Below are 23,828 nucleotides of genomic sequence, written 5' to 3'. Positions count from 1 at the left end.
AAAAAAAAAAGACACATCTTCGGTTAACAATTTGTTTTTTGGTCGATAGAATAGGAATTTTTTTTAAACTGTAAAATAGTAAATAGACAAGTTAGGTTAAAGCGCCCGCTCATGCTCAAAACTTCTGTTTTATGAATTTTGGATATAGAATTCACTATTCCACTATGTATTAAAATGGAAGTGGAAATTGCGTATGGACGAATAAAACATGATGGTTTGGGTTTCCATAAAAAAGACTTTTTTTACAATTCTGCAAAATGTAGTATGTAAAACAATAACATTTTTAGTTTACATTTACTATATATAAAAAAAACTCTTTCCCACAGCATCGTGTGGGTTTGTTTTTTCGAATGGGATGGACGAACCAGCGCTACATGAGCCATTTGAAATCGAGAATAAAAGTAAAAGCCACCAGTATTGTTTGACAAAGAAAACCATTAATAGCATTTATTGATGTGTTTCAAAACCTTATACTTTCACTTTATAATAGATTTGGAGTGTAATTGTTTTATCTTTTCATTTTCAATTAAAATAATTCTTTTTAGAAAATTATTAGTAAGCATAATTCGGTCAAACAACTCCTATTTTTCTTTAATTCTCAAAAAAAAAAAAAAACTCCTATTTTTCTTTTAGTTAAACAAAAAAAACAAATACTAAAGAAAAATTATCCAAAAATAAATACTAGACAGCTGATTATCTTAACATTATTAGCTGGAGTGAGCTCCACAGTAATAAAAGCAAATTGGCAATTATAACTAATATTAATTCTTAACGTTATAAGGACAAGTCAGTCCTTTCACAAAACGGAAAGTCTATAAATAGAGCTGGCAGAGACCCACGACAACCACAGTGCTTCTATTCTCAACACAAACCGATCGAATCATTCTGGAAACAAAGGAATTAGGGTTTGCAATTCTCCGATCCAGCTTTCTATTTTTCGATATCGATTTCTCTCCCTTTCTTTTCAGTCGCTATGTCAATCAAACCGATCGACATGGAGCCGTCCGTTGGGGACGCTGATATGGTTGTCGACGATGGTGCTGCTCCGATGGACATCCAACTCAGTGTGGTCGATCTCTTACCGAATGGGTATTTGGACGGCGAGGATGTTGATGAGCGATTTGAGTTTGTTTGGATTGAAAACGAGGAGATTGGATCTGATGATGATGATGATGGTGATGAATTGTGGGATCTGTTTATTGATCTACTTACTAATTGAGTCGACGGAAGAGTGAACTGAGACTCTGAGAGGGAAGAATTTGGGGATTAGGGATTGGGTTTGGAAATGTCTACTGTGATTAAGAAGGGGTGGGTAATTGTGATTAGTTAGGGTTTTGGCTGATTAATTAGGTTTTAGGGATTGGGGATGATTAATTAGGGATCCTTAGTGGAACAATTGGGTTTGGGATCGAATGTGAATAGTCATGATTTTAGGGTGGGTGACTGTGATTAGATTAGTTAGAGTTTTGGGATGATTATAGAGTCTGATCATCCACATAATGATGTTTCGTTTAAAAAAAAAACAAAAACAAAAAAGATAAAACAAAGACAAGATCATGCATGGTTTTGGGTTTGAGGTGTCTTACTGTGATTAATTAAGGGTGAGTAATTGTGATTAGTTAGGCTGATTAATTAGGGTTCTGGGATTGGAGGATGATTAATTAGGGATTAAGGATTGTGGTGAAGAATTGAGTTTGGGATCGAATGTGAATAATGACGAATTTAGGCTGACTGTGATTTAGTTAGAGTTTTGGGATGATTATGAAGTCTGATTTTTATTTTTTAAGGTCTCATCATCAATATATAAAAAAAATATAAAAAAAACCCTTTCAAAAAAATAAATAAATAAAACAGACTCACAAGTCAAGATGTGTTCATAACAGAACACAATATCCAAGTTTGCAATTGCAAGTATCAGAACGTTGGGTTTGCATTCTCAAAAAACAAAACGTTGGGTTTGAGATATATGATTAGCATGGCATATATGTACCATGATGACTTGATTTTCAATAGTATAAATATTTTCGAAGTCTTGTGTATTTGGGAACGGGGTTGCTGTGTGCATTTACATATGTTGAGTTTGAGGGATTTGAATGACATCAAATCTCAAAATCTATCTCAATTCTAACTCACTTTCACACACTACTAGAAAAAGGGCCCAAGGATGAAGGATGTATGTCTTTAAGTGATCAATAGGCACAAAAGATGATATGTGTGCCTTTAGTTAGAAGAGAGACATATGAAGTGTCCCCATTTCATAAAAATACCACATGCACACTGCAAATAGCTTAAATACGTATTTTTATCTCCACATTCTCTCTCCCCTTTGAAAAGGGATAGATGAAGTGTCCTTATTTGATAAAAATATCATACCACATGCCTGCAGTGAAATATGTATTTTATCTCACATTCTCTCTCTCTCTTGAGAAATTCTTGCTTAGGGATTGCCGCACCACATAGCGGTGCGACCCTCCAATCAAAAACTAAATTTTTTTCCCCTTTCTCGAAATTGCCTCTGCTTTTTAAATGTATAATACTCAAAAGACTCATTGCTGGACAGTGATTGGTTTGCCGCACCACGTGGCGGTGGGTGCCCCACGCATGTCTTTCTCCTCTTGTTTCTTTGCAATGTGTATTATTACGAGGTGTGTTGACAGCAACCCATCTGTTCCCAAACCCTCTCCACTTCTGTTCCCAGCGCCACACATCTCTCTTTGACAAACCCCGATCAAAGCCATCTCTCAAAAATGAACCCCGACCAAAACCATCTCTGCCTCTAGCTAGGTTATTCGATTTGTAGCTTATGAGTTAGGGGTGAGAAGATCGGAGACCGTAGTAGCCGGTGGTTGTTTTGGTTTAGTAGAGAGAGCATGGGCGACGGCAACCAAGGCCTCTTGGCTAATTCTAATTCAAATTCAAACCACGGTAGCAACAAGCAACACCTTCTACAACAACAAGGAGATTTTCCTTCGCTAACTCATAAGCAATTCCTCATATGTAATTGCTCTCTCTTTCTCTCTCTATTACATAATTTGGCTTTCTCAATTTGTAATCTCCGATTATAATTGCATTAATCCTAGAGTTGTTTTTAGATTATTGGTGTAATATCCTGAAAATTTGTTATTAATTCCTAAATGCTTCGGGAATTATTAAAGTGTTCATTGGTATGATTTTGAGGATCATGAATGGGCAGAAGTGTTTCGGACGATTCATTATTCAAAAAATATGGTTTTAGGATTCTGTGAAACCTTCATTCACAAAAGTCGTAGAGCGTGTCGATACGAGTTCGTAGACATGTGGAACGCAGAAATCGGAGTTCGTATGAGAAAGTTATGAGTGATTGAAATTTGGAGAAATTTCTATAAATAGGAAAAAAATCCGGATTATTTCATAAATCCCAAATTTTTTCCTTTTTATATTTTCCTCCCTCGAACTCTCCGTTCTCTCTCCTCTATGCAACCCTCAGACCCGACGGGTCTCGTTCGACCCAACCTGGGCGAAACGCCCTCCTCCGGCGTCCTTGAGCCCCGGACCCGGTGCCTCCCGAGGTCGCCTCACCGAGCCCAGCCGACCCCCGAGGTTGCCTTTCCCAGCCGCTGCCCCTGTCGCGAGATCGAAGCCACCTAGCCATCGATCGGCTGACCCGGACGAATTTCTGACTTCAGATGACCTCCCAGCGAATTTCTTCCAGTTTTTGGGATCTTCTCTTCCTCCTGATCATCCCCATATAAGCCTTGAAGGACAATTCAAAGTGTAGAGTGAAAGATCAAGATTTGAAGATTTAGATGGCTCTGGTTGAATCTGGAAACGTGATCAAACGACCGAGATTGATCCAACTTCCAGACTTGATTTAGGACGATCTACTAGGGGTGGGCACTTTGTACCGAAAATGCGGTTACCGACCCGAACCGCACCGAAAAAGCGGTTCGGTAACCGCACCGAACTAAAACGGTGTCGTTTCATGATCACACCGCACCGAACCGCCTAAAAGCGGTTCGGTTGCGGTTTCGGGTCATAAACCGCCCGATTTAAACCGACCCGCACCGAATTTGTTTTAATTACATTTTATTTATTTATTATTTCTCTATTGATGGAAATGTTGGTTTTTAATATATAAGAAATCCATTTTTGTTTAGGTTTTCAGTTTGTAATAAGTTGTTATGTTGGCTTGATCATTGATATATATATATATATATATATATATATATATATATATATATATATATATATATATATATATATATATATATGGGTTTGTTAAGTGTTCAAATATGGTCTTTCTGCAAGTTGCTTGATATTTGGGTGACATTTGCCAATTTGTGTGGACTTTAAATACATTCAAAATTTATTTATGCCTTATTGAAACTGTTAGATAAAAATAAGCATGATTTTGGCCTTCTCTTTTTAGTTGAAATTAATAAATCGGTCCAAACCGAAACCGACTCGCACCGAAAAATGGTGTAACCGAAATAATCGGTTTATCTATTTTGTAATGCGGTTGCGGTTTGATATATAGGCCAACCGAAAAAAGCGGTTTGGTTGCGGTTTGGGCCTTAAACCGAACCGAACCGCACCGCGCCCACCCCTACGATCTAGACCTCTTCTCGCTTAGCTCAAGGTATGAAAGTTGCTCAAATATTCAATATGAACAAGTTTGTAGTTGGTCACTTTGCCATTGGAGGTGGTTGACTTGGCGTTGACCGCCACCGTTGACCACAGGCTGACCCGCCGCTTGTGGTGGCCCGTCTGGCCTTATTTTTGTGTGTTTTTAGTTTATTCATCTACACATCGATACGGTCGTTTTGATATATTATAGGGTCATTTTGGAGAAAGTTGATGCATGCTAGGGTTTCGGTTTTATGCATTATCTTTGGTTTGTAATCCGCGAGGATCCCAACGTTGGATCTTTGTATAATATTTATAGGATGATCCCAAGGGTGATCCGTGAGAATTAGACCGTTGGATCGTCTTTTAAGTGTGTTATGAACTAATTGCTAAGTTAGGGTCGTATTTGGTTAGGTGATTGACGGTTTGAGTTGGCGGACGGTTACATTGTGATTTTGAGCTGTATAGAAGACGCAGCGGGAATTTAGAGGTGAGTAAATCTCACGAGGTTCATTTACGAACCGAGTTACATTATTGTCCTGTTTAATCATTAATTGTGAAATCGTTTTCATAAATAAATATTTGTTTTAAAATTATATGAACTTGATCGTCAACGGTTCATAGGTAAGTAAAATGAAGTTTTATGTAAAAATGATTTTTCATGGGTTTTGTATTTGTGAACTATAGTTGGTATTAGTAGTATTCCTGAGCGGATGACTACGTATATATATATATTGACGTGGAATATATATATTGGTGCAGTTGTGTAATGAGGTGGAATTAATATATTTTGTGAATTCGATGTGGCTATTGTTGTGATTTATTTTTCCATGGAAATGAATGAGTTTTGGTTCTTTTTGAATGGAAACAATTATATTATTGACGTTTCGTAATTTAGAGTATTACTTGTTAAATTGTGTTGGTGGTTTGTAGTGTGAAAACAATATTTCGAAATTGATTTCTATATTGTTTTGAAATGGGAGTTGAGCTTTGAAAACAATATTTGTTGCAGTCAATTATATTGTTTTGGAAAGTGTTGAGGTGGTGTAATATTTTGAGTCTTGTGTGACTTTTTTAAATGTTTTGGTCTACGGATTGAGGGTCACAGTAGTGACCGAGGATGGTTATCGGAATCATGCCCTTGGCCGGGGTATGGTTACGACTCAGTTAGAGCTCTAGTCTCTCCGCCATTGTATGTCATGATGGGTAACAAGCAAGTTACTTGCAACTCATGGGTATGTGTTTTTAAAAGAGAATTTGGGGTGTATTCTTCTTTTAATTGTCCAATGAGGGACGTGAATTTCATATTAAAATGGGGAGTTGAAAATAATATGATTTTGTCACTTTGGTGATGTATGTTACCCTTAAGAGGTAAGGATGTCGAGTTTTGAAATTGAGTCATTTTGTGTGATTTGGTTATTTGGAGTTGAAGGGTGATTTCTTGGTTTTGACAGAAGTTGTTTGATTTCTTGATTTATTTTCCTTTTTCATTTCTATTGTTTTAATGTAATCTCCTGAACTAAACCATAAGCAGGGATTACTATGGGTTCTTTGTTTGATTTTAATGTAATCTCCTGAACTAAATTTCTATACAGGGATTACTATGATTTTATCGATCGTTTTAATGTAATCTCCTGAACTAAGTTATATGCAGGGATTACTGCCTTTTTGAATTGTTTGTTTTAATGTAAATTCCTGAACTAAACTCTCTATGCAGTGATTTATATGATTTCTATTGTTTGTTTTTAATGTGATCTTCTGAACTAAGTTTCTATGCAGGGATTACTGATTTTACGTAATTCAATTGTAAGTGCGGTTGTGGTTTGAGATTTGTAGTGAGTTGTGAAATGAGTGGTGAGGTCATCATTTTGACAAATGCCTTATGTTGAAGGGAAATAAGTATGATTTTGTGGTTGTGCCATTGAGGCAAATGAATGGTGATCTGATAGATTGTGGGGACGTGAAATGTTTAAAATATTTGAAGTTGATTTTATAATTGAAGATTGTGGGAAATGAGATAAAATGAATCGAGAGACAGAGCATGTGGGTTTTAGTTGAGTTAATTTAATTGAGCATGATATTGATGGATATGAACTTGACTTTTTTGTTGTGATAATTGCATATTGATTTTGTTAGACTAAGATGGTGAAACCATGTATTTTGTGAAATTAAATATTGTTGCTTCAATTTGTCTCACGAGTTGAGAAATTATAAGCATGCGTGACGTGAGTCACTTTAATTGAGTTTACTCATTCGGGCTTGAAAAGCTTACCGGGTTTGTTGTTTGCAATCCCGGTGTACTATTCTATGGTGTAGGGTTTATTGTGCAGGTTAGAATATCGAGTGATCGTCGTCATAGCTAAGGTGTACGTTCGATGGACTCGGCTTCTCTGCTAGAGTTCACTTTGCTATAATCTGCTTGGATAACACTCTTATCTCGCCACGTCAGCTCACTTCAATCCAAGGGTCATTAAACTGACAACACAGAAAGCTCATAGCCTTCACTAACTATCTGAAATAGTACAAGATCTCAATCCCTTGACTCATCTCATCTCCCTCTCTCTCTTCCCCTCACTCATCTTATTCGTTGTCTCGCCCTAACCTCTCGGCGCCTCCGATGACGTATCCGGCTGCTCCGGTGATCCGTCCCCCGCCGCAGATGTATCCCGGCCAGGGACCACCGCCGATGGTGCGTGGTTCGCCGCCGCAGTTTCCTCCTCCCGGTGCCAGGCCCGGCGGCCCACCTCAGCAGTTTCCCAGTCCTCCGATGCAGTATAGGCAGAGACTAATGGGGCCTCCACCGCCCGGGCCTCCAGGGCAGATGATGAGGGGTCCACCACCTCGCCAAGGAATGCCGCCTCCTCCCGGTGTGTTTGGAGGACCTCCACGGGGAATGCTGCCGCCGCCTCAGAACCCCAACCAGCAGCAGCAACAGTGAATTCAGTACTTGTTGTTTAGTTTAATTCGGGTTGAGATGTGTTTTGTGGATGATGATGATGATGATGAGCTATAGAACTTACTTTTGTGTGCACCTACTTTCTGTTAGTACTTAAATGAGATGATATGTGTTGATCATTCGGTGAATTTGGAGTATGTTAAGTTGTAGCTATGCAATGTAGATTGACCGGAGCTTCATTAATCATTTGGTGAATTTGGAGTTAAAAAAAAAAAAAAAAAGCTATGAAGCTAATGGTATCTTTCATTTATTTATTCGTGTTTGGTTCATTTTGGTTTTGGTTTGGATTTTCTATGGAAGTTTGGATTTTTGTGGAAATGGAATGAGGAATTGAAAAGTGGGAAGGTTTTGGTTGTGGGTTTTTATTGTCGTGGTGTGGTGTGGGGATTAGCAGGGTGATTATTAAAACTTGTTTTTGGGCATGAATTTTTTTTCTTGATTGATGTATGGTGAGCTGAAAGGTTTATATATTTAGTTTTTGTTTGAAAAAATTAGATCTTTGAGGCCTGGAAGTGAGTAGTTTATGTTTTTCTTCATTGGTACATTCCAAATGTTGTTTGTTAAGTTCAACTTTTCATGGACTATTGTGGGTAATTGGAGTTAGATATATGCCAATGTGATATGTGCTTGTAATTGTATTTTTCTAGGTGCCCAAACCTTGAGGTTCTTTCGATCAAGTGCTGCCCGAATGTGACTGATGCATCCATCGCTGACATAGAGTTTCGGTGCACCATGATTAAGGAACTTGACGTCAGCTATTGCTAGATCCTTCTGAACACGCTGGGATTGTTCCTGAGGAGTATTTAAAAACTTGCCCTCACGATGGAAATTCAGAAGTTGATGCAATTGGCAAATCAGAGCACAACATGTTGGTTAGGATATGGAAGTGGAGCTGATGATGTTAACTAATAGTAGCTTTTTTATTGTTGAAGGTTGTTGGTTTTGGTGAAGGTGTAAACTTATACTTTTGGCCATGACTCCAATTTGGAGTGAATTGTTAAGTTTCTATGTATGAAAAGATTGTACAGGACTCCAATTTGGAGTGAATTAATATGAAAAGTTTCTATGTATGAAGAAATTCTGCAGAGTATTATTTAGATGAATGAGAATTTCATTTTTTATCTTAACTTTGGCAAATGACCAGCCATGTATGCCTCCTTGTTAAGCTACTGAATATGAATCAAATTGAAACTCAAAAGTTTGTTACCAAAACTCCCATACATACACAACAAATTGAGCAGAAAGTGGCAAACTGATGGACAAAATTGCCAAAAACTAAAGCTGCAGAAAACTAAACTGCAGAAAACTAAAGCTGCAGAAAACTAAAACTGCAGAAACCTAAAGCTGCAGAAAGCTAAAACTGCAGAAAGCTAAAACTGCAGAAACATAAAACTGCGGAAAGCTAAAACTGCAGAAAACTAAAACTGCAGAAAGCTAAAACTGCAGAAAACTAAACTGCAGAAAACTAAAGCTGCAGAAAACTAAAACTGCAGAAACCTAAAACTGCAGAAAGCTAAAGCTGCAGAAAACTAAAACTGCAGAAAGCTAAAACTGCAGAAAACTAAAGCTTGTACTGTACTCCCATACATACACAACTGATGGTCAAATTACTCAAGTTCGGGTAGGAACTGCAGAAAACTAATTGAGGTAGTGTACTAAGATTGTGATTAAAAAAAAAAGTATTCGAAAGATGAAAACACAAGAGATTGAACAGGAATTATCAAATAGGTAATGCTTAAACTATAAAGGCAAAGAGCATTGAACAGTTCCACAAACAAGCATCCTATTATAATATGAAACTCCCAAACTGTACCAAAAGACACCAAGTTGTACAAAGCCTAACATCTACACGATTCTGTGATATCCTTCACCACAGATGGCAAAAAGAAGAAGAAATTGAACTCTGAGTTCAAATCATTCATCACCACAAAATGAGTTTTTCCCATCATCTAGAAAATCTTGAGAGTTAAGTAATGCTTGGTAACTAAAACTTTGAGATTGTTGAAGTGGCATCCATAACATTGGAATTGGCGCACCATAATTACCAGACTGAGGACATGAAAAAAGAAAAAACAAACATGAGTAACTTTTAAGAAAACTCAATAGCTTGGTTGAATCAGAATTAGAAGAACAACTTTTACTAAAACTCAATACCTTGGTTGAATCAGAACTAGATGACTTTTCTTTCTCAAGAGGACTCCCTTTTCGATTCTTGGCCAAACTTTTTTCAAAATCACTTATAATTCTTTTTTTTCTTCCTCGAGCACTCTCCCTTTTCTTGAATCCCTTGGCTTGAACAACTTTTGCCTTCTCCGAGTTACTGTTGGCCATTTTAATACCCTCAATCACAATGGAGGAAGGTGTAATCTGGTCATTCTTACCAAGTTGTAATGTATCCATTTTTTAACATAACATGTCTTCAATAGCTTTGCTTAGTTCCCCCAAGTGATGTACAGCTAACTGATATGTCTCTTCTCTCTCAGCAGCCCGAGATGAAATCTTGGTGGATATGGAACTTAGAGACTTGTACCAAGATGTTTGTTGTAGGTTGGTATCTACTTGGATGTCTTGGCCATACATGTCTTTCACTCTTTCAGATCTTGCTTTTCTTGTCCACCTTTTTAAAATATACTGATCAGGAATTTCTTTCACATTCATGTAGTTAGTAAGGATTTTTATTGCATGGCGGCACAAAATACCTTCAATCTCAAACAACCTGCAACTACAAGAGACTGAATGGTCTTTCTTCACCCTAACACATCTCTCCTTTGGATGACCATTAAAGGCAACTTTATACACAATGTCATCACCATCTTGAATACATCCAACTAAGTTGTAATCAAGAGCCTTCTCATACTGAATTTGGAATTCTTCAAATGCAGCTTTAGTGTAAATATTTCCAGCCTTGATCACCATTGAAGAAAATATCCCAATAGCAGGCAACTTGTAGCACAAAGCATACTCTGCCTCTAACTCTTTATACCGCTTATCATTGAGCAATCTGTCAAAGTGATTGAAAAATTGAACCATATCATAATCTGACTTAACATATGGTTTTAGGCTAGCATTAAAACTCTCACTTAACTGGGTGCTATGCATTCCAGCAGTCCATGCCCACTTGACATACGGTTTTGCCCATTTTTCCTTTAATCGGAATATACTAGTTAACCAAGGATTATCATGCGCACCATATTCAGAAAGCATTGCTTCCCATACAAGTAGGAACTCATCCTCCTCTTCATAGTTATTCATACATTTTGATAAGAAGGTGGTGACCCTATCATCACCCTTGAATATACTACTTGCTTTCTTAATGGCATTTTGCATTATATGCCATGTGCAAAGCAAGTGATATGTGTTAGGCATCACATTTGCACAAGCTTTAGCCATTGCAGCATCTTGATCAGTAAAAATAGACTTTGGAGCCTTGTTAGACATTGCCTCCAAAAACGTCTCAAATAACCATGTAAATGAATCAGAAGTTTCATCATACATCAATGCTGCCCCAAAGATTACAGTCTCACGATGATGATTAAATCCCACAAATACTCCAAATGGACGATTGGCTTCATTAGTTCTGTATGTAGTGTCAAAACTCACAACATCACCAAATAAACCATAATCATGTATCATCCTAGCATCAGCCCAAAAAATATTTGTTATTTGCTCATCACTATCCAATTGCACAGCATAGAAAAATGAGGGATTTTCTAATGCTTGATTTTGGAAGTATTCTAATAAGCATCCTGCTTCTCCATATGCCAATTTCTTTTGCCTCTGAGATTGAAGATAATTTTTCTGATCTTGTTTAGTGAATCCAAGAGTCTCTCTTCCACCAACTTCTCTGCCCATTAACTCGAATGAAAGCTTCAGTGGGATTCCAGAATCTTGTGCCAATTCCATCTCAGCTCCTTGTGAAGAAGTAACATTTCGTTGAGATGGTAGCATGTGAGCACACTCTTGTATTACAAGATCATGGCTATGAGTTTCTTCAAATTGAACAACTCTGTACCTACCACTTGATTTATCCAACTTAATGATCATTTTAGCATCACAACTTGTTCGTGTCTCCACTCGAGGATTCTTAGTCAAATGGTCTCGCTTATCTATTGTACGTAAACCTTCTTTAGAACAAACAAATATTCTTGAGATGAGCTTACCAGAATGCTTGTTCTTGTAATGTGTATGTCTTCTAATACTAAACCCAACTCTTCGCCCATACATGTTATAAAACTCATATGCTAATTCTTCTGAGTCAAACTCCATACCATTCCTTGGCTTATAATCTGGACTAGTCGAGTCATCTCTATCCATAGGATCCATTCAATCATTGATTTTCAATCTATAACATATAAAATCTGTATCAACATTCCAATCAAATTCAGAAGCAAAATGGATCATGCTATGAAGTTTGGTTTATATGCTACTCTGTTTTCACTACTCTGTTCAGTTTTTAGCTCTGAAAAAAAAAAGAAAAAAAAAAAGAATCTGATATCACAAACCATAGAGTCAGATCAAGAGAATAAGAATGATTGAATCATGTCTTAGCTAAACATATATACATAGAACCAAAACCCATCGATACAAGGCTGAGATTTCAAAGAACCAAAACCCAAAACCAAAAACGCTAAATGGGAAAAGATCAGGATCCATAAGATCAATCTATAGAGCTAGATACATATACCTGAATGATGAAAGCAAAGTACCAGCACCTATAGATGAATGAAATTTGGACTGAGATAAAAAAGTGATCGTGAAGAATAAAGACATTTCAGCACTGAGGAAGAGAAGGTCTGATTGGAGGGAACTAGCAGAAGGTGAAAATTGTTGGAGGGAAACTTGAAAAACCCTTGACGTTAAAGAACTATTTGGAGATTGTTAGTGAAGTTCAGTTTTTCTGTGTTGTAAGCATTATAGCCCTTGGATTGAACCAGTAACACGTGGCCAGCTGAGAGAGAAGTCCAAGCGGATCCTAGCAAAATGAACTCTAGCAGAGAAGCCGAGTCCATGTTCGATAGCGTGGACGTCGAAGGGTACTCTTAGTTTTAAGTCTTCCGCTATGTAGTGAGTTGTGGTGGGTGTGTTTACTTATTGAATTGTCATTCAGTTTAATTTGTAAACTATCTATAATGTGATATGTGACTCTAAAGAACGAGTTGGTATTGACATTGTGAGCTCAGTTTGTTTAGTTGCTTAATTTAAATGAAAAACTTTCTATCTGTTTTTCTTGTGCTTGTTAAGTTATCGCGTTTCGGATTTGAATTTATTTATTCAAAATTCGGGGCGTGACAATTGGTTTATTGGTTGGGAATTGAATTTGAGATTGATAGGATGTGATTAGGTTTGTGTAGGCTTTGCACAAAATTTGATTTGAAAGCCTTACGGAGAAGAACAAGCTTGATGCTCAACTGGAGCTTTTCATCATACACAACAATACGCTCTCAATCATTGACAGTGGTATTGGCATGACCAAAGCTGGTAATAATTCAATGCTCACTTCTTTTAGTTTGCTTTGTTTAGTCAAACTTATGATACAATGTAAGTGAGGCATAGAAGCATAGAAGCTATTGTTGTAGCTAGGCTCATGATGTTAATGATGTTGGTTTGCATTTTTTGCTTTTGTGGTCTGGAGGATTGCTTTCCTATATTATTGGATTGATGTCAGGCTCTGAAAAGGAAATATTGCATAGACAACATGATGTCGTTTGTAGGATTGGTTTCTTATATTCCTACTCCATGTTCTGTGTTTCATAAATATAATTTGTTTTTGGTTTTTCTCTTTTATTGCAGTACCTGATGAACCAATCTAGTTGGTAGGGTACTTATTGAAAGAATAGGTTTGATAGTTGGAAGGTCTGGATTGAATAATTGTTTATGATGATCTCAGTTTGTAAAGACTTTGATGATATATGGAGTGACAAACTATATCACCAATGAATACCAAGGATTAGACATTGTCTCCACTGCAAATGGTGAATGACTCCCCCATAATCCATGTTGGCATCTATTACCGTCAAACAAACCTATTGCTAGTTTCTCTGGTTTTTTCTAGAAAACTGATATACTGCAAAAAAGTTACTAGTACTGTTTGATGATGCTACTAGGATACTTTTGAAAAACTACTATCATTGTCAAACAAACTTATTGTGCATTTTTGTTAGTTACTCTGTGTTGTCATTCATGTCAAAACTAGAAGCTAATAATCTAGTTGATAGAGTTTTAGATTCATGTGTTATCATTCACGCTTTTGTCATATCTTGTTCTTCTAAAAAAAAAATTGAAAAAATTTCAGTTTACTACCCTGTACTTTGCAGTTAACATCATGTCAGTCCCTCCCCTTTCAATTTGATCAGCAACACTCCTGCACTTTCCATTTCAATCAACCGTGTCCAATTTTTACTGTTCCGTCCAAATCGAACGTTAAACGATGACCTGGCAACGACCAACTGATTCAGTGGGCCCACTTAAAGGGCTAAATTTGACATTTCACACAATTTTCCTTAAAAAAAAAAATGGATCGAATGACCCTAAAAATCTGCTCAGAGCTCCATTCCTCCATCTCCACCCACCTCCTCTCCCTCGACCCTCAGATCAACACCTTGGCCTCGCGCGGACCTCTCCAAGGTCTTTCTCCTCTTCTCCACTCTCCTCTCTCTCAGTTTAGACATGTCTTCTTCACAAATCCAAACTCTTCTCCCGAATTACACACTGATTATGACTTCATCTCCGGCTTCAAGAGGCTATTCGTCGATCAATGATGTTCGGATCGACCTGAATTTCATTTTGGACAATGGGGTCGATGATGATATACACCATCGATCGGCTCTTTAACTTGTCTTTCTTGGAGGCTGATGAAGCTTTGACGCCGACTCCGATTGTTGGAGTTTCAGGTCAGCCACACCGGCCTTTCGGGTCAGTTGCAGATTTGCTTAGGTCTGAAGGTTGTTCGATCATGGACATGTTTCTTGATGCCCAAATGATTGGGTTCAACCAGAATACAACATTGATGGTTTTCATTTCCGTCAAAGACTACTCAAGGAACAGCTCTTATTACTCGGTGATTTTCAGGGAGCAGGTGGTCCAGAAGCTGCCGCCGACTTTTGAAGAAGGTTTATTATCAATACGATCAAGATAGGTGACGTCCCTGTGCTTAATGATGTTCCAGTGGCCAATCAGGATCAGTACTAGAGCTTCTTTCTAGTTGTTGATGGCCTCAATCGCTTACTGACGTCACAGCAGCAAATGGTGAGGCAAGAACAAGACCCAATTGATCAAGAAGATGGTGGCGCTGATTTCACTGATGGGTCTAAGTAAATTAAGTTTCTTTATCTCTATCTTGCTCTCTTTCTTAGTTCAATTTTGAGCTTTTGGTTCTGGATTTTGGCATGTTTGTTCCATAATTTTGTTGTTTGTTTTTCTTATCTTGTTTTGAATGCAATATTTTGTTTTGGTTTTGTGTTTGGGGAGTGAATGAATGCAAGATTTTGTTTTGGTTTGTGTTTGGTGAGTGAAAGCAACAGTCTTGAGTAGAATTTGGTTTGGGGTTTGGTTGAAGTTCACAAGCTGTTGGTTTTTGGAAAAGAAGCTGAAAATCAAGTTGTTTTTGCTACTCTTGAGTTGATACCGATTCTTCTTAGTTTTGGTCCCAAAAATCTTCTGATTTTAATTAACAGTGTTTGCCAACCAATTTGATATTAAAAGTGTTATTATTTGTGGGTATGCATCAGTTTTACTGTTTCTGCTTGGAATTTAGCATCCCATCAGTTTCTGATGCAAAGTGATTGGGCAAGCTGCAATCTTCCATCTTCGACGAGTCGTCGCCGTCTTCCAAAATTTAGGGTCATTCGATCCAGTTTTTTTTGTTTTTTAGAAAAATTGTGTGAAATGTCAAATTTAGCCCTTTAAATGGGCCCACTGAATCAGTTGGTCGTTGCCAGGTCATCGCTGAACGTTCGATTTGGACGAAATGGTAAAAATTGGACACGGTTGATTGAAATTGAAAGTGCAGGGTGTTGCTGATCAAATTGAAAGAGAAGGGACTCACATGATGTTGAGTGCAAAGTACAGGGTAGTAAACTGAAATTTTTCCAAAAAAATTTCATTGCAGTCAGCAGCTCTCTATAACTATTGTAGTGGCTTTACAACACAGTGATAATAGTTTTCTATGCTTATCTTAGTATATTTTCAAGCTGATGCATGTCAGTAGCTTTTTTGTTTTCATTTTAATTGATTTCATCAGTAGCTCTCTATAACTTCTATAGTTGCTTTTCAAAATAGTGGTAGTATCTTTCTATGCCTTTGTTAGTACCCTTTCAAGCTGATGTCAGTAAATTTTCTGTTTGCATTTTAATTGATTTCAAGTCAGTAGCTTTCTATAACTGTTATAGTAGTTTTCAAAAATAGTGATAGTAGCTTTCTATACCTATGTTAGTATCTTTCAAAATACTATAGTTGCTTTTAACCTATGTTATAGTAGCTTTCTATACCTATGTTAGCTCTCTATAACTTCTATAGTTGCTTTTCAAAATAGTGGTAGTATCTTTCTATGCCTTTGTTAGTACCCTTTCAAGCTGATGTCAGTAAATTTTCTGTTTGCATTTTAATTGATTTCAAGTCAGTAGCTTTCTATAACTGTTATAGTAGTTTTCAAAAATAGTGATAGTAGTTTTCTATACCTATGTTAGTATCTTTCAAAGCTGATGTCAGTAGCTTTTCTATTTGCATTTTGATTGATTTCATGTTATCTTTTGTCAATAGCATATCAAATCGAAAAATCAGGATTTTGTATGAAATTCAGTTTTCTTTTTGTTTGTGATTTTGTATCTTTAGCATTTCTTGTTTGAGGTTTGTGTTACACTATCAACATGGATAATCAACAAATTTTGTTGCAATCAGAATCTATGTCAGTAGCATTTTATTACTGGTCCAGTAGCTTTGTACATGTGTCGATCATGGTAACTTTCTGTACCTATGTCAGTAGCATTTTAGATTATTTGATTTTGATTATCTGGTTGATAAAGAGTGCGATGTTTGCTGTGCAGTGGCACGCTGCTGTTTTTAGTTTGCATTTAAAATATTAATATTTTGTTGTATATTTGTTCTTGCAGAATTCTTCCCCTTTGCATTGGCAGTGGTTGATTCCGAAGATCATGTGAATTTGAGTAGTGAAGCCTCCATTCCCCTTTGCAGGAGTTTTGCCGGAGACACGCCGGAGGTCGGTCAAAGACCTTGCCGGAGAGAAGAGAGATAATGATTGTTAACTTTTTATTCAAGTGACATTTAAGTAAATATATTGATTTTTATATCCAAAATTTAACACTTAGTGGCCTTATGAGGGAAAAAAATAATAGTTGTCCTTATGGCTCAAAAAACATTTAAAAATGGTCTTATATGTTATTGACCCTATTTTTTATTAGACAACTGGACATCATATTCTATGCCTTGTAATGGAGCTTGGTCAGCACATTGAAAGAATTTCACAAGATCCAACGATTTTGAACGCAAATATATAAATCAAAGATTGAGCTTTAATATATTCAAAATGTTTTCCTTCTTTTCTCTTCTTTTGCTTTTGCTTTCGCTTTCTGTTTTCGGCTGTTCGTTTCTTTACTTTTGATTTCTCTAACCTTTGCTTGTTTTGGCAATTTGACTCTATTGGGCTGTATCCCTTGTACTGTACTACTGTTGTTGTGGCCATGTGCCTTCTTAATTGATTCAACCCTTCGACAAAAAAGAAAAAACGAAGAAGAATATAATCAAAATGTGACCAACGGTCAATATTTAAAGGTCTGCAACTATGCCGGCCGCCATAGATACAGCCCGCATCGAAGTTGTTGTCGGTTTCATTATCAATATGAATTTGATAAGAAGAATTTGATTCCCAGCATCGTATGCACCAGTTCATGTCCCCAGTATCTATCTCTCTTTGTTCGTCTCAAAAATCGTTACATTCAAACATTCACTCCCATTCAACTCCTGCATGCACTTCTCCTCCAGATTCCATGATGATGAGCAATTATGGAGGCCAACGACTACTAGTGGTCGACTGTTGCTATTGCCAGACCCAACTCCAGCTGCCTTCTGTGAGTCCGATATACATCGTCGGCACATCCGTCCGCTGCGGCCGCTGCTATGCCAGTACCCGCGTCGCCTCTCCGGGCTTCCCCCGCTCCCCTTATAGTGCTGTACCCTACTATGTCCCTATAAACCCACCACCACACGCCGGCTTCCCCCACAGATCACCAGGACCTCCGCCAAACGTGCACAGGCAGAAGAAGGCGGTGATCTGCGGGATATCGTATAGGTACTCGAGGCATGAGCTCAAAGGTAGCATCAATGACGCCAAAAACATGCGGTATCTCCTCATGAGCAAGTTCAAGTTTCCAGAAGATTCCATTTGCATGCTCACTGGTATGGATCGATCATGTTAATGAACATTGCTTGTTATATATAGTTTTATATTTAAGTGTTATGCTGGACTCTTTAGAGTTTAGACCATATAAAGGTTGAGACTTGAGAAACGGAGCTGTTTGAAGCTCTAGGGTAGTTTTTAAGAGGAGACAGTTTAGATGGGAAATGCAGTTGGATATCTTGTTAAGTAAATGTTGTATATAGGAAAGCTAATGGTTTAGTTATCGGAGAAGATAAGAGTAGAAGTGTGATGAATTTATGGGTGATTTTCATCATATTTGGTAAGCTAATTACCAGTGCCTAAATGTAGCTGACTACTGATCTGATGGCTTGTTCAATCATCATTTTTTATGTCATCTTTGAAGAAAATTAAAATAAATCAGTTGATGGAAGTTTAACAGTTCCATCTTCTAGCTTGCTAGATGAACAAGTCTTTTACCAATAATTAGCCATACATACGGTGTGGCATATGACAATTTTGTTGGTGACTTGATGATTAGATCACGAATGGGGATTTTCTTTAGGCTTTTGGGACTTTATGAATTTCTTATGCTGAGCTTTACACTAAATAGGAACCCTACAGTCAAGGGTGGTCGGGTGGATCTATAAAACTTTATTGGCGAGCAATATGTAAATTCCATTGAAACTGCAGGGCCGCAGGGGTCAGTACTCTTTTTTTATGAAGTAGTTGTATCTGAGCTGGGGACTGCCTGCTGACTTCTTAATTCCATTTTTGTTCTGTTATCCCATGTTGAACTTCTACTCCCTTGGGAGGGCAATGGTTATTTTACGAACAAGACAAGTGAATGGTTAAGTGTTGCGTACTATTGCAACAAATTATATTTGACTTAATGCTGTCCTGCAAGGTAACTAACAGAAAAACTAGAGCTGGCCTAGTTTAAGTCAAGACTAGTAGGCACACTGCTTCAGTACTTTCAGGACGATATTGCATCCATTGGTTATTGTCATTTATAGTTGCAACTTGCAAGTACTTTAATCACTCAAATCAATTTTGTCGTGTTCTTCAGTCTGTTCATCATCAGGAGTTGACAAAAGGGGTTATCATCTGGTGTGTCATTTCTTTCAAAATATGTCTTCACCTCGAAATAGAGAAGCTTCCTAATAACCTTTCCCCTTCTAGTATGAAATTATCCTTTTCTGGTAACCAAATGACACAGAAAAACTATATATATATCCGGCCATCTCAAAGAAAATGATTGCAAATTTGTCTTGTTGCGAATCATTTGGCAAATTCGAAGCAAAAGTAAATAGGCTTTGGCAAATTGTATTTTGTATTCTTATTTTCTAACATTTATACTGTTAATTCTTTACATATTTTGTACTGCAGAAGAAGAAACTCACCCCTATAAGATTCCATATAAAAACAACATTAGAATGGCATTAGATTGGCTTGTACAAGGATGTCAACCAGGTGACTCCCTTGTGTTTCACTACTCTGGTCATGGTTCACGGCAGTTGGATTATGATGGTGATGAAGTTGATGGATATGATGAAACCCTTTGTCCCCTTGACTTCGAAACCCAGGGTATGATTGATGATGATGAGATAAATGCAGCAATTGTTAGGCCCATTCCACATGGGGTCAAGCTTCATGCAATTATAGATTCTTGTCACAGTGGCACCATACTGGATTTGCCATTCCTTTGCAGAATGAACATGTTAGTGGGTGTAATATGAAGTTATGCATCTCTTGCTTCGCTTTCTATGTCTACCTACTTGAATAGTACGTCCTTGTCTAAAATAAGATTTCTATATGTGGATATCCCTTGTTGATTTAGGGGTGGAATATATGTATGGGAGGATCATCGCCCTCCATCAGGCGTATGGAAAGGAACAAGTGGTGGAGAAGTTATATCTATCAGTGGTTGTGATGACTATCAAACGTCTGCGGAAACATCAGTAAGTTTGACAAAAAAAAAAAAAAATTCGAGTTCAGTAATGTTTATAGCTTCAATTTCCACAACATCTGACTGATGCTTTTTGGGGTACAGGCTCTATCCAAGATCACATCAACAGGTGCCATGACTTTCTGCTTCATCCAAGCAATCGAGCATGGACAGGCAGCCACATATGGGAGCTTACTCAATTCTATGCGTAGTACCATTCGAAGTATGGGTTCTGCCGGTGGTGGTAGTGGTGGTGCTGTTACATCTCTTGCCGGCATGCTTCTAATAGGCGGAAATGTTGGTGGTGGTAGGCTAAGACAGGTATTGACTTGCACAACATTCTTTGTATTGCTGTTGAAATTTAATGATAGTCGTCGTTATATCACCATGGGCTTTCTATATAAAAACAAGCTTCATATATTTATTTTTCCTTAACAATTGCAATTTCTTGTCATTTTGTTTTGCTTGTTACAGGAGCCTCAATTAACTGCCTGCGAGCCATTCGATGTGTACACGAAACCTTTGGCCCTATGATCTTTTATCTGTCTACACAGATCAACACTTCATTATATCTCTAAATATGTATTTTGGGCTTTAGATAATTGTGAAACAGCTTGATGAGTAATAAATTTATGTTTGCCATCGATAGGATTACTCTTGTTTGTACTGCTCCCTACCTTTGGTATAACTGTCCTCTGTTCCTAAGATGTTTTTGTTGAAACAGGATATGCATCTGAATTCCCAGTATATGAATTTGTGAAGTACCTTGTTTACTTGTTACTTTTCTGGTCTTAACAAAATGATAGAGTAGCTGACGGGGAACATACAAATTAATGATTCTTTGAACTCATTTCACACTTTTATTCTCAAGTTGGGCCAAGTCCAGTGATCAAGTTTTACCGAAATTTGCTCATGTTTCATGTCTCTCTATTGAGTCTTTTCAGTTCAATGCCTCAATGGACCGATAGTCTAGATTATCGATGTGGTTTAATATCGCTTTAGGAACTTTAGATTATACTAGGAATGAGAACCCGCGCGATGCCGCGGGGTAGAATTTCTACTTCGTGCTTTATACAATGGCATTGAGGGTGATTTTGATTCCATAGCAGAATTCTGTGCCGTGCTTGAATTCCTCAACTCCACTGCAGAGCGTCTGCAGCCTTAAACACTTTGACAGAAGTGGAAACTGTGTGACAATTGGAATCTATGAGGAACTTTATGAGTGTACCTTGTGAAGCAAATATCTGCTTCCTTTCACTTGAATGATGAGATCACTTCAAACTTCAAAGGAAAATGACCTGAGTAGAGCAGAAAAAAAAAAAAAAAACACTTTTTCAGTAACAATCTTCAATTCATTAATGACACAGCATATTCATTAACTCCATTCGATTTCATTGACTTGATAGAAAGCAAATTTTACTCGTGAGAAATAAAATGAGAATCAATATACGATAAAACAAAATAGGGAGCAAGAAGATTTCAAAGCTAGCCTTGATGCTGGTATCAAATCTATGTCAAAGCAACTAAGAAAAAATGCAAATGAACATAAATTATAGGAGATGTTCATAGTGCTTTCAGCCTTACCAAAATAGATTGAAGCATCCTTACTCAATTCACAAAATAATTCACAGCGCTTCTTCATCAAGGAAATGGAAATACATTGCCTTCTTCATTTGGTAGAAACAACTCTAAGCATACTTCAACCAAGACCTAGGATCAGATTTTACAGAGATATGTCGGCAATAATGACCCAAAGTTATCAGCTAACTTCAGTACATCCCTATATCCGTCCTGCAAAAATAGAAAAAAAGAGAAACAAAAAAAATTACAATGAGGGTAAAATGGTCATTTTTGGATAAAAGTGGTAGGCTGTAAATTACGAAAAACGAAGGGCAAAATCGTCTTTTACTGCACAGTGCTAGGAACAGTGCCACTCTAGCGGCTTTAGTATATGTATAATTGAGTTTCGAATGTGTATGCTTGATCCTAATAATATAAACTGCTTGTCAATCTTTTCTACTTGATCCCATGGTATTGGTTTCAGTGAGCTCGTCACGTCAACAATTTTGTGAAGAAATTGATGGATTGTGAATAAAAAATTCATGGCACAAACGATTTTGAATTTAAGTTCGATGAACAAAATGAAGCAGAAGATATGCTTATTAAGTTGATCCGACCCATCTTCGATGGACAAATACTTTCCATAAAGAAACGACTCTCGGTCGGCCATAAGTCTTGCCAGCGACATATCCAATTGAACCAAGGAATTAGAAGGAAGGGGACTAAAGGAATTGCCCCGAATTAAAGCCTTAGCTATTAACTCAGAAAAGAGGGCGCGTGAGGCGCGTTCCCATACCAACTCACACTGTTATACTATTAACTATATTTTTTTTTGGGGAAAATTGCCCACTTACCCAATTTTAGCTTAAAAATTGCCCACTTACCCAAACACTCTAAGAGATTGCCCACTTACCCAAACACTGTAAGAGATTATTTCCCTATTACCCAATTAAGTATTTTTTTTTTTATTCTTTTTTATTTTTTTTGAGACAATTTTACCCCCTCCATCTTTGTCACTTAGAGAGAGAAGTGATAGGAGACCTTGCCGGATTCCGGCGACCGGAATCCGGCGATCGGTGACCGGAATCCGGCGATCGGTGACCGGAATCCGATGTCCGGTGATCGGAATCCCGAATCCGGCTACCGGACCGGTGACCGGATTCTGGCGTCTGATTTTATTACCCCCCAATAATACCCAGTAATCATATTATTACCCCCCAATAACAAGTTTATTGGGGATCAATAATTAGTGAAAAATGAAGATGTTTTTAATTTTGAATGTTTTAGTAGGTTTATCCAAATAAATAATCTTATTATTGCCCCCCAATAATCTTATTATTGTCCCCTAATAAAAACATTATTGTCCCCTAATAATATGATTATTGCCACCCAATAATGTGATTATTGCCCTCATTTCACCAAAAAAAAAATGAAGACCAATAATGGGGAGGCCCAATAGTTATGCATCGTGGTAGGTTCCAACGTTCATCACTTTTCTCAGTTTGACTCTTAGTCTTCGCTACCTCACTGCCTCGTCGATTCCTAAATCTCTTCATCATTAAGCTTTCAGTAAAAACAAAACCACTTCCATTATCAGCACGTCTCTTATCAGAACTTGCTCCAGACAGAGTCAGCGACAGCTTGCTCCGACTTGGACTTGGCCGAGTCGCTAAACCGAGTTAAGACGGCACGCCGAGCAAAGAATTCCAAATCCGTAGACATGGAGAGAGAGAGAGAGAGAGAGAGAGAGAGAGAGAGAGAGAGAGAACTCGGTTCAAGACGCCGAGCACAGCGACGGAGATCGGACCAGTTTTTCTATTTGTTATTGGCGAGGAGCCTGATCTCCATCGTCTCTTGCTTCTGTTATTCAATCGAACCAGACTCTAGGACGTCGATTTTCGAGGCTGACGGTGGTCGCTGAGTTGACTCAGCCGGGAAGGAAGAGAGAGAGAGAGAGAGTGTGAGACGTGTTGAGAGAAAGAGAGAGAAATTGGTGAGGGGGAGGAGAGAGAGAATAGATCGAAGAGGGGAGGGGAGAGAGAGAGAGTATGAGAGAGAGATGAGTGTAATTTATTAATTAAAGTGAGGGCAATACTGTCAATAGATGTTAGATTGGGTAAATGGGAGTAAAAAACTCTTGCTAGAGTAAGTGGGCAATTTTTAGGCTAAAATTGGGTAAGTGGTCACGGCCCCCTTTTTTTTTTCATTTTCATTTTCCATGTAGACCAAAAAAGTTTTCCATTTGCCCCGTACCATAAGTCTCCCCTTTATAAGCGAGATGTGATGAGTTCAAGTCACAATAGACTAGTTGTTGTATATGAATTGTTTAATTGATAAAAACAAAATCCATTTACATCAAGTTTCATAAAATATTGTGACAAGTTCAAACG

At 37.7% G+C, this 23,828-nt stretch overlaps 3 protein-coding genes across 3 annotated transcripts; 2 read left to right on the top strand and 1 right to left on the bottom strand.

Moving 5' to 3' along the window:
* Positions 1–7,222: 7,222 nt before the first annotated feature.
* LOC133716520 (uncharacterized) lies at positions 7,223–8,326 on the top strand. The gene is made up of 2 exons (XM_062143222.1): positions 7,223–7,539; positions 8,209–8,326. The coding sequence occupies exons 1-2, from the start codon at positions 7,223–7,225 to the stop codon at positions 8,324–8,326; spliced, it is 435 nt and encodes a 144-aa protein (XP_061999206.1).
* Positions 8,327–9,964: 1,638 nt separating this feature from the next.
* Positions 9,965–11,884, bottom strand: LOC133716519 (protein FAR1-RELATED SEQUENCE 5-like). The gene has a single exon (XM_062143221.1). It carries the CDS (start codon positions 11,882–11,884, stop codon positions 9,965–9,967), a length of 1,920 nt encoding a protein of 639 aa, XP_061999205.1.
* Positions 11,885–17,297: 5,413 nt separating this feature from the next.
* LOC133715529 (metacaspase-1-like) lies at positions 17,298–20,634 on the top strand. Its single transcript, XM_062142046.1, has 5 exons — positions 17,298–17,971; positions 19,320–19,650; positions 19,771–19,891; positions 19,984–20,199; positions 20,353–20,634. Exons 1-5 carry the CDS (start codon positions 17,452–17,454, stop codon positions 20,410–20,412), a joined length of 1,248 nt encoding a protein of 415 aa, XP_061998030.1. The 5' UTR covers positions 17,298–17,451; the 3' UTR covers positions 20,413–20,634.
* The last annotated feature ends 3,194 nt before the right edge of the window (positions 20,635–23,828 follow it).

The sequence above is a fragment of the Rosa rugosa genome, chromosome 6, assembly GCF_958449725.1.
Source record: "Rosa rugosa chromosome 6, drRosRugo1.1, whole genome shotgun sequence".
NCBI lineage: Eukaryota > Viridiplantae > Streptophyta > Magnoliopsida > Rosales > Rosaceae > Rosa > Rosa rugosa.
This window is presented reverse-complemented; position numbering and strand designations above follow the sequence as displayed.

Bases quoted from the DNA above. Each gene is read 5' to 3' on its own strand.
- LOC133716520 (XM_062143222.1), top strand. From the start codon at position 7,223: ATGACGTATCCGGCTGCTCCGGTGATCCGTCCCCCGCCGCAGATGTAT. The intron at 7,540-8,208 runs GTGAATTCAGTA...GTATTTTTCTAG, and splicing joins CCCAACCAGCAGCAGCAACA to GTGCCCAAACCTTGAGGTTC.
- LOC133716519 (XM_062143221.1), bottom strand. From the start codon at position 11,884: ATGGATCCTATGGATAGAGATGACTCGACTAGTCCAGATTATAAGCCA.
- LOC133715529 (XM_062142046.1), top strand. From the start codon at position 17,452: ATGCACCAGTTCATGTCCCCAGTATCTATCTCTCTTTGTTCGTCTCAA. The intron at 17,972-19,319 runs GTATGGATCGAT...TTTGTACTGCAG, and splicing joins TTCCATTTGCATGCTCACTG to AAGAAGAAACTCACCCCTAT. The intron at 20,200-20,352 runs GTATTGACTTGC...TGCTTGTTACAG, and splicing joins GTGGTGGTAGGCTAAGACAG to GAGCCTCAATTAACTGCCTG.